Source organism: Amphiprion ocellaris, chromosome 18 (assembly GCF_022539595.1).
Source record: "Amphiprion ocellaris isolate individual 3 ecotype Okinawa chromosome 18, ASM2253959v1, whole genome shotgun sequence".
Taxonomy (NCBI): Eukaryota; Metazoa; Chordata; class Actinopteri; family Pomacentridae; genus Amphiprion; species Amphiprion ocellaris.
The window spans coordinates 30,836,532-30,847,551 of record NC_072783.1 but is presented as its reverse complement, the minus strand read 5'-3'; the positions used below and the strand labels follow the sequence as shown (position 1 = coordinate 30,847,551).

The 11,020-nt window shown below is 38.8% G+C and overlaps 1 protein-coding gene and 1 long non-coding RNA gene across 5 annotated transcripts in view; one reads left to right on the top strand and one right to left on the bottom strand.

Moving 5' to 3' along the window:
* Positions 1-4,541: 4,541 nt before the first annotated feature.
* LOC129347367 (uncharacterized) lies at positions 4,542-7,558 on the bottom strand. The gene is made up of 2 exons (XR_008599445.1): positions 6,398-7,558; positions 4,542-6,153 (listed from the first exon to the last, which is right to left on the bottom strand). It is a non-coding gene; the product is annotated as an uncharacterized LOC129347367 (long non-coding RNA).
* A 1,327-nt stretch (positions 7,559-8,885) lies between these two features.
* The window catches only part of LOC111567846 (paired box protein Pax-2a-like), a 33,022-nt gene continuing 30,887 nt past the window's right edge, over positions 8,886-11,020 (top strand). For 2 of the 4 annotated variants that reach the window (XM_035947706.2, XM_035947703.2), the window contains exon 1: positions 8,889-9,534. In XM_035947706.2, the coding sequence (XP_035803599.1) occupies positions 9,492-9,534 (43 nt within the window). In that variant the 5' untranslated portion in view covers positions 8,889-9,491. Of the gene's footprint in view, positions 9,535-11,020 lie in introns of all 4 variants that reach the window. The other 2 variants (XM_035947702.2, XM_035947708.2) reach the window with 2 other exon arrangements.

The following is an 11,020-nucleotide window of genomic DNA, read 5'->3' as shown; positions in this document are numbered from 1 at the left end:
ATCCAGGACTGAAAAATCAGCTGAAACCACCACTGACTATCTGGCAGACAGACAGGATAGCAGACTGAGGAGACAGAAAGAGAACAAGGTGACATGCAAGCCTTAGACAGCAGCATTCTGAATGGTTAAAGCACTGATCTGAGATAAGCGTTAAAATAATAACGTCATTCAGGTTTTGGTGGTTTCTACAGATATAGGGTTAAACCTCTTAGAATAAGATCTTTATAACCAGCTTACACATTATACCTCCCACAGGATTTTTTTTGTAGTTTGGTTTACTTTAATACACCTAAAGAGCCTAAATCAATCACAATTACAAGAAATTCTGCAAAAATAAACTCGATATGACTACTTTTTAGGCATCCTGTAACTGCTAAATCTTGTGTTGTGAAAACTTGTAGGATTCTGACTCCCATACATTGACCCATCGCTGAAGACAGCCATTGGTTTCCAATAACTTCAATAAAAATCAGTTGGTAAACAAATATTATGTAAAACGCTGACAGCTGGTTGATTTTAGTAGCATTTGGACATGACTGGAAGTCAATGTCTGCCTGCTTGGAAATGAATACAATCAGAAATCAAATCTAAATTGGTCTGAAAAATGATCAACAACTCGAAGTATGAAGTAAAGCGATGGAAGGTAACTACATATGTTACCTCATATCACGTGTAATATTTTAGGTTCATATGCAGTATTTCACATTCATGCACAATATGTCAATGTAATGTGCAATATTTCACTTTTAAGGGGCAATACTTCAAATGTATGTGTAAAAATTCATTATCATGTGTAATCAATTTCAGGTGCAGTTTTTTTTAGGTGCATGTGGACTATTCCTCTTGTGTAATGTGCAATATTTCATTTTTCATGTGTGACATTACTTTACTACCTCAGTATCATTGCCAGTACTATGTCATACTACTATTACTTCTTACTATTGACTCTAAAGCCTTATTTTAGCTTACTATCAGCCTAAAGTATCATACTTTCATCTTATTGCTTTTCTACTTGGCAATGCATTTCCTACTGTTATGTAATTTAGTTTCTGATCAATATATCAATCATATCATCATCATCATATCAATATATTTCCTTCAGGATTAATAAGGTTTTATCTTCTCTTCAAGTTGAGGCATTGGCTTGTACTTTAGTGTTTCCATTGGATGTTACTTTACAGTAAACTTCTACATTTAAGAGGCAAATATTGTACTTTCTGCTTTTATTTGGATCTATCTCCAACAAATTTGAAATATACGTATGGACCTAAATTTACATATAGGCCCTTTCTGCACTGGTACTTTCACTTTTGATACTTGTCATACTGATATCTGCTCAGATTTAATGCATATTAACTAAATTAAGTGCAAGATTCCTATTCGTAATAGAGCGTACTGTATATTAGATTGCAGTATTTCTACTTTTAAGTAAAGCATCTGAGTAATTCCTCCCTTCGTGGTGAAATACAATGTACACAACTTGTTGCAGACTCAACAAAAACAACAAAGGATTGTGTGATCCTCTGAGTTGTGATGAAGGTTGAAGGTTGCTGTGGTTATTTATCGAAGCCGCTGAGTGAAATGTGCTGATAGCCGGGCTATACATTGCAACACCATCACACAGTGCATCATTAAACAGATCCATAAAACAGACAGGCAACCGGACCAAATTTTAATGACAAAAGCGCTGATCTGAGATAAGTATAAATACACTGTAATTCAGCAAGGTTTCATGCCTGGTTAAGCATGTACATCTTTTGGCGCATCAACATCCCAGTGAAATGAGCTCTGATGTGTGAGCAGACCCGGGTCCGGCACTCCAAACTGTCTCGTGATTGTATGGAGATAGATAGAGCAAGTTGTGTACAAAACTCCCCACAGTCTACAAGCTGTCCTGGCAAATTTAAATACACCTCTGGAAGAAGGGAAAAAAATGGCAGAATCGTTCTCTAATGCTTGCGCTGCTGGGAAATAGGTAATAAATGCAATGCCCTGAGAGTGTTTTTGGAGGCAGTTGGTTTTTCCTCCGTCTGATTATTAAATCTAGGCTTGATATACAGATGTAAATACACTGCTTAGAAGCCCCTTCCTCCTCCTCTAGCCCTCCCTCCTTCTTCCCTTCCATCTGCCAGACAATAGTTTAAAATTCTTAATCCATGAGCAACCATTGAACATTAGTGAATTGCAAATTACAGATGTTTTACTGTCTCCCCCCCTTCTTTTTTTTCCTGTTTTGATCTGTGCATCCCACTGTCACTCAGTGTCGCGTACGCATCCCTCGCTCCTCTGCATTCATTAGACACCCTGTGCCATCATGGCACCATATGACACTGTCATCATTTGGTAATTAAACCTTTGCTCGTTTAAATATGAAAAGCTGGCAAGGGTGTGATCATAAACAATGTTGCGCAAACCAGATTTTCCAGACTAAATGAGAATTCAAGCAGCATCATGCCAGAGATGTTTTTTCTTCTCTCTCTCTCTCTTCACTTGGAGCAAAACAAAATGAGAATCCGATGTATTAAAAGTTGCTCCTCTGCCAAACGTATCAGACTGTCACTCATTAAGATTCATGTAAACAGATACTTTATTTAAAGCAATACACTTTAGAAAACAAACTCCAGTTTTGTCTTTTTGCAGCTGAGCTCATACAAAGCAGAGATTACAGCTCTCCTATTCTAGTCCAGAGGTGAAACAATGATAATAAAGCCATAGATGACAGCTCTCAGCACCACTGTGTGCAACATAAGCCAAGGATTTTTAAATTCTGCTCTTAAATGATAGGACATAACATCAGTGTTGCACTGTTCTATCCCCTAAACACAGTTATGTGCTTGATCATGTTGGACCAGCAGACAATAAAATCTCCTGTGTGCCTCAGGACAAGCGTCAACATCTCCCAGATTCTCATCTATATTCACAGAGGCCTCCATCACTGAAGATTTAGCCAAATGGCTGTGAAGAGGAGGAATGCCCGAACCATTACAAGGCAAACTACTGGCTTTTTATTACCACTAAACAATCTTCTTCCGAGCCGTCCCTTAGCGTACCTCCGAGCTCGGAGCCCTGTGAGAAAGTGCGTGGGAGGAGGCCATTCAGTCACATTATGGCTTTCCATAGATCAAGGTCACAATTTTCATGATCATTACACCACTGAAGGTGACAGGAAGCATTTACAGAAGTGATCAGGAGCTTATGTGGGAGCTGCTCATCCGTAGATTTCTGGGGAGAGGAATATATGTGTACACACAGCCTCACGCACACACCCACAGACACACAAACTAATCAGCAAATCACACTGTGCAGCCATCATTCCTCATATTATCATCTGATCATTACGCTGAAGATAACTAGCAAGGACAAAGACGAGAGGGGAAAAAGGAACAAAAACAAAAAGACAAAGAAGGGAAATTAAAGAAATCCACTGGAAGAAAATCTTTTCAGTGGGGTTCAAAGCCTGCCACCAGGAGGTGACTGCTACATTATGCATTCACATGCCATAGGCTAACACATGTCAGCGGCCCACCGGACAGAAGCTCTGTTTCCCATATTGCTGACATGTGATTGGAAGCTGTTGGCTGTCTGGTTGGGACAGAGGCAGCTGGTGGGACACCTCCGAGCCGCCTCAGGCTGATCTCTGCTGCACACACACCCACACACATGCAGAGAAACAGGGAAGCTGGTCCACTAAAAGATCCCGCTTCTCCCACAGCGATGAACCCATGGCCTTATGGGAAGGCTGCCTAATGTGTGCCGCCTTTATCCACCCAAAGAGGAGCTTATGTGCAGTCTGCTGTAGGTGGATGGTGGCGTTTTAGTTCCATTTGCGCAAAAAAATAATAAGAGAAGGAAGAGAAGGTCACATGTGGATGCAAGTTGCAGAAGATTCATATGCTGTTCTTGTACAGTTATTTAATTCCTACTATTTTGCTGCTGCAACGCCTTTTTCCAGTCTTTGTTAAGTTACAACCAGAGGGGCACACATTTAACTATTCATGTGGAAAGTTTGATGTGGGGAAAGGGAAAGAGGATTTAGCCCCTTTTCCCAGTACAATAAATGCAACATGGAGAATACTTTTGAAAATGACAAGATACAGTTCTATTTTTAATCCGGCACTGCAGGGCATATTTAACACTCACTTGACAATCTGCATAATGAATGAAGAGACAGTGTTTCATTCCCACAATTTGGTGTCCAAATGCATGATGGGAGATACAGAGACAAATGAAGCGCCATAGAAACTGATTTTGTCCTTACATTTTAAATAATAATAATAAAAGGAGAATAATAACATATGTTTGCATTTTGGTCGTTCTTTCATGTTTAAATGCAAATGAGATGTTAATTTTTCTTAATGATTTGTTGTACCTGAGGCATGGAAAAGCTCAGAAACTCAAGTGTCTGACTGCTTTTGTGCTCAGGGTATGAAAAGTAATTTAACAAAGTGTTTTCTAATCAAAGTAATGTAACCTGATCCCACTTGGATCTTTAATAAAACACAGAACCACTCAGTATATATGTATACACATATGGATATGTATGTGTGTGTGTGTGTGTGTGTGTGTGTGTGTGTGTGTGTGTGTGTGTGTTGGAGGGGGGGTTTTGGTTGTTGAGGACTAATGATGGGATCATCAGCTGAACAGCCAACCTGAAAACACTGTAGATATCAGAGGAGTTTAATTGGAGGTAACACCAAAAGGAATTAAAAAGAAAAAGAAAAGATGCAGCTTTGATAAGTTTACACACCTCGCCATGTGGACTTTTGCAGTGAAGAGGCTCAGAGCAGCAGAAAGTTCTTCTTGTGTGGGTTTTATCATCTGAAATACGACCTCTCTGGCTGCTGTAAAGTTTGGCATTGACTTTTACGCCTATTCTTAATTTTTCATGATTTGCCATCAAAGACAGCAAACGGTTAAATTGGCTGCACCGAAGTGACACGTTTACTTTAAGCACAAACGCAAATCTGTGAAATATGGCGGCTTCTAATTGCCAATTCGACAGTCAAGACATTAAAAAAATTATCTCAAAAATGGCGATATTTTTATCCCCTAAACAGACTTTTAGCCACTAATTTCATCCTTAATCCTGATTGGATAAACGGTATTCTGCTCATTTACACTCCTGACATGCCTGAAATCAAGGTAAAAGAAGCTTAGTATCTTTCATTTATTGCATATTATTCCTATTGTGAGGCAAAGTAACCAAATTACGCACAACAGAAAATGCAGTGAGGAGCGTTTAAAGCAACAAAAATGTCATTTCAGTTGTGCACAATGTGGATTTATTAATTTAACATTCGTTTATCAATAGTTTAGTCCTAGTTATAATAGTTTATTGACATATTTTCAATATATTTCAATACATTGTTAATATGATTGGATAAAACTCTGCATTACATGGACATTAAAGGAGATGCACATATGCAAAAATATAAGGTGGCTGTTAGGAAATATAAGGATCTTTCGTTAAGAGGTGTGTGTGTGTGTGTGTGTGTGTGTGTGTGTGTGTGTGTGTGTGTGTGTGTGTGTGTGTGTGTGTGTCTGTGTGTGTGTGTGTGTGTGTGTGTGTGTGTTGAAATCAATAGGCCACATTCTGAGCTGATAATGGCTTTATATTCTCATATATTAACCCACCGTTCACGTTCGGTTTAACTGCATTTCCCTGCTTCAAAACCAGCGTAAAATACACTAATATACAATTATATATATTTAATTATGTAGAAAAAATATGATTTTTGCAGTAGGATCTTCTTCAGCAGACCAAATAAATAAATACACACAAATAAAAGCAGCGAACAGAAACATAGATCACATTGTAATTTTACGTTTTAAACTGAAGAGAGGGGGGGATCAATGGAAAACAGTTGTAATGATCCAATTAATTATGGGCAAAATTAAAAGCGAGCGCAAAATCAATCTTTCACGGTGTCGAGGATGGAATCAAACTGATGCTCCATCTGTTCACGCCAGCAAGATTTGTAGCCCCGGAGTGTAGTAGCCTGGCTTGCTGGAGCACAGGACACGGTGCGAGGAAATTCAATATACAGTACAGCGTGGAGAGCTTTTATTTGTTGTTGTTGTTGCACGACTTACTGTATCACATGTAGGTGGAGAAATGTGGGGAGGCTGCAGCTGAACACGTCAAATCTCCTCCTGCTTGTAAAAATCACAAAATTATTATAATTATTGCTCATTTGTGTGTATTTTTAACAGCAAATAGCAGATGTTTTGTGCGTATTTTTTGGCAAATGTCGTGCGTAAAAATGCTGATAATAGCACTGCTTATTTATTTTATTTAAGCATGCAGAATATGTGTCATATTTGGATATTATTCTCAGGTTTTGCAACAAATTCATCCAGAAAAAAAAAATCTAGAATCCAAATAGGATTAACTTACAAACCAGTGGTGTCAACTGCCCTCGATTGGGGAGATCGATTGGTTAACCAGCAGCCTGCACAGGAGGAGGAAGAGGAAAAAAGGCGGGGTGAAACTGATATGACAGACGAAAGCGAAGTTCTTTACCACCACTCCTCGATCATCCTCCACCACAGTTACCCGGAAAGTGTGAGCTCATGTTCGGCGTGCGGATGCTTGGACCCACCGGCGCTTCTTTTCCTTTCCTCCTCCTTCCTCCTCTCCTCCTCCATGCCTCCTCTCTCCTCTCTGCACAGGCCATTAGGAAGCGGGGCAAAAGATAAATTGCTCTCTGTCAATACATTACACCTCTCCTAATGGGTGCACGCAGGCTCCAAAAACATTTTCCAAACTCTTGACATGCAGTGTGGCATCGTCTTAAACGCTGCAGCTGTGCGTCAGAGTGGAGACGCGTCTTGGGTTTAATTCGTCTTATTTCAGGGATTTTTAGATCAGAAATATTAAGATTTGATTATTGCAACTTCAAAAACAACGACGCAATGATTAATTCACGTGTCCTATTGTTTAAATTCCCCCGAATGACCTTTTATTTTAGGCGCTCTCTGACCCCAGTGTTGGAGCTGCGGAATGGAGCGCCCCCTGCCCCTAAAAAAAGAGGTTAAAGGGCCCCGCGAACGCACCACACGTGCTGTTCAAACAAAGTAAACACACGAAAAACGGTGTATTCATTTGGATATGTGTTCAAAAAATAATGTCAGCATTTGGCCTCCTTCCTCCTGCTTAATTTTTGCAGTGGAGAGATCAAATTGTGGGGAGCAGGAGGGCATGTGCGGGAGAGAGGGGGGAGAAAACTGAGGGAGGGGGGCGACGATGGTGATGGTGGGGGTCTTATAGGAGGGGGAGAAGGAGGGGAAAAAAGAATGTAGCTTTAAGGGAAATGTGCAGCCGGGTGTGAAATTACAGCCTATAGTGCTACATATTGTACCAGAAGCTCTCTCCAAAAACAGTAACAAAAAGAGAAATCATCCTCTAACCTGACCAGGAGGCAGAGCGAGAGATGTGGCCGTCTGCCCCTAAGAGATGCCCCCCACCCCCTCAAAAAAATTTAAAAAATGAAAAAATAAAAAATCCAGCAAAGATCCCCAAAATGGCAACAGATCTGGCGAGAAAAAATAATACTAAAATTTTTATTAAATTAAAAAAATAATACAAACACAATTATTTATTATTATTATTATTATTATTATTATTATTATTATTATTATTATTATTATTATTATTATTATTATTATTATTATTATTATTATTATTATTATTATTATATAAATTGCTCATTTTTAAATGTATGTGTCTGTTAAATGTGTGTTAAAATGTATTTACGTGTTCCTTAATGCATGTTCCTCTTACTTGGCCCTTTTCCAGCTTTTCCCCCTTAATTTGCTTTGCTTTTTTTTATTATTATATACAAAATATTTAATATATTCAATAATATATAATGTAATAAATGAAAACTGATTTTTACCACCATTTTATTTTTATAAGTAATATATTTTAAAAAATCTACATACAATAGTTTAATTTCAAGATTTCCCAATTTCCAGGTGACTCTTTTCACTGCATCTGTTCATTTCTTTGCAACTCCTTTGCATAAATCTGTAGCTTATAAATAAGTTTTCCCTGCAGATTTTTCTTCGTTTTTTTTTTTACTTCTCAGTTTTTAAGTGCACCCCAACTTTTACTTTTTTTTGGCAGCCCCTTTTAAACTTGAGAAACTATACAGCGCCATCTACAGAAGCTCATCGGCACTGCTGCTTTAAAAGAGCAGCTTCACCTCCAACCATCACCACCTCCACCAGTGCTCCCAGTTTGGACCGCTGCAATCATCACACCATCAGCTGGCTGTAATAAAAGGTCAATGCATGAGCGTTAACACAACCGGTTTGGACATGTCAGACTACAGAAAGGAATTACATCATGAAAAAAGATATTTTGTGGGGGGCCTACTTGGATTCCAGACAGGTGATCATGATCATGATAAAATACAAATGTAAAATTAAAGATGAATTGAGCTGAATCCTGGCTTTTGGGAGGCACATATATCCTCTAAACAGGCTGTTAGTCCGTTTAAAAAAGGGGGGAAAAAATCAGATTTAAAAAAAATCTCTATTTCATTGATTGAAAACTTCCATTAAGCGCAGCAGCAGTTATAACGTCTAATAAACTGATATTTGTAACTCCGGTCCTTTATTTATCTCCCTCCCCTTCCTCCTGACGGTGTGTCAGACCCAGAGACCTCCTCATTTGGACCCCAGGTTTTTTCTTTTTTCTTCTTCTTCTTCTTTGCGTTGGCGAATCACAAAGTGTTGGCATCTATTGCCTTTGTCTGACAAGTCATCCATATAAGCAAAAAGGGGGTGTGGGGGGGTCCGCAGAGGGGGAGGAGAGGTGGGGGGGAGAGAGGAGGAGGAGGGGGGAGGGGGGAGGAGGAGGGTTGCAGCTTTTAGAACCACAGACACACAGAGAGAGGCTTCATTCCCAGCCACAAAGATCCAGCATTACGCATCCAGCGCCGCAAAAAAAGAGAGAGAGAAAGCCTCCTTCCGATGAGCGTCCACGTTTCTCCGCCGTGTTTTTTCCCTGCTTGACGCGTGAATCAGGCCACCGGGACTGAGGAGATAACCGGGCCTTGCAGGCTGGAACCGGAACGTTTCGTTTGTGTCTTTAAAAAAAACAAAACACAAGAGAGACGCGTTTTTTTGTTTTTTGTTTTTTGCTTGTGTGCTGGCATTGCTGTGAGAATTACCTCTGGTTACTCCAAAATAAAAGAACATACCGATAAACTGGTCGCTCCACTGAAACAATCCTTCGGTCATGCTGTGCACCTGCCAGACCTCCGCTGCTGCTGCTGCCGGACCGGACTGTTGAAGAAAAAAGAAGGGCAACTTTGGGGGGGGGGGAGAAGTTGCCATCAGATCGGTTGTAGAATCCGGGGGGTGGAGGGGCAAACTAAGTCTCTCCATCGAGTAGAATCACCTTTTTTTCTTCACATTTTCATCCTTGATAGGAAGGCGAAACGGCGACTTCAGTTGATTATCTCTCTTTCCTTTGCTATCCAATGGATATTCACTGCAAAGCAGACCCCTTCACAGCGATGCACCGTAAGTAGCACAACCTGAGTTTCTATTCCCACTGCAGCTTTTTCCCCCATGCATGCGGATAAAATAGAAATAATAGGTCATATATTATTTATGCGCATTTACGCAGCAGAGTAGAGCGATTTTTATACGCAACCGGCATGGAAACCTGGAAAAATAACACTGATAATGGAAGAAAAATAATAATCTTCTCATATTTCACCCCTCATCTCATGTGTTGTCACTTCAACCTGGTAAAATATTCTTAAAACATCACAGCAAAGCAGCTCCACGCACGCAGAAATGAAACTTGTCATAGTAAACAAAGAACATGCGTTGGCAGGTACTCTGTAATTTACACGTGTATCACTCTGTAGCTTCCCTCTCAGCCAGTGTGTGTGTGCGCGTGTGCGTGTCTGTATGAGTGTGTGTGTAGGCCTAATAAGTCAGGACACATTAGTTACACATCTATTATTCAAATTATCCAACAAACAGCAAAGCTCCCCAAGTCCAACTTCAAGTCCAAATGCAGCGAGGCTCCCTTGTAATGTGGATAAAGTGCGTGAATATTTGATGAGCTCTTCATTTACGAAATAATATGTAATATGAGTCATCAAAGCTCGTTCAATAATTTAAAATTACCATGCAGGGAAAACGAAGGAGCTCGCAACTTAATAGCCAACGTTGAGCCGTGGAGCTGCTAAGAAAATATCACAACAGTGTTTTCCACTGTGAGAAACTTCACTGGAGCCTCAAATAAATTCTGTTTTTAAATGCAATTTCAGAGAGAAAAAAATACATGTCTGTTATGAAGAAGATTCACAGGTTAAATTGAACTTGAGGAACAAACTGAAGCTGCTTAATCATAGTGTGAAAAGTAAATATAAAATGTGTACATCCAGCACTTCAATGCAACGATATACTTCCTTTTTTAAATTAAAGTACGATCATAAATACATTTTAGTTATTAATGATCATTTAATTAATTGCTGCTAAGAATATATTGTTTTGTATTAAATTAAATTCAGTGTGAGGGAATAAAGATATCACAATGCACTAAAACAAAAAGCTAAATAATGTAACATTTCAGCTGCATTTTTGTTCAAGAATAAATTTAAAAAAAGTATTAAAATCATGCACAGGCTTGCTCTGTTGAAATTATGTCTACTCCTTCCTTGCTCTTAAAATACCCCTATGCCCTCTTAAATTAATTTATTTAGAATAATGACTGATGTGTGACAACATATTATTATTTGATCATTGTGATGTATTTATGAATCACACAAAAGTATGGCTCCTCAATTAGGCCAGTAAACAACCTGCTAATTAAATAAACTCAAGCATATATACACATATTTTTAATGAAAGCAATTAGTTATTTTTATATCTTTACATTCCATAATAATAATAATAATAATAATAATAATAATAATAATAATAATAATAATAATAATAATAATTATAATAATAATAATTATAATAATAATAAATACCTGCTTCACAAAAAACA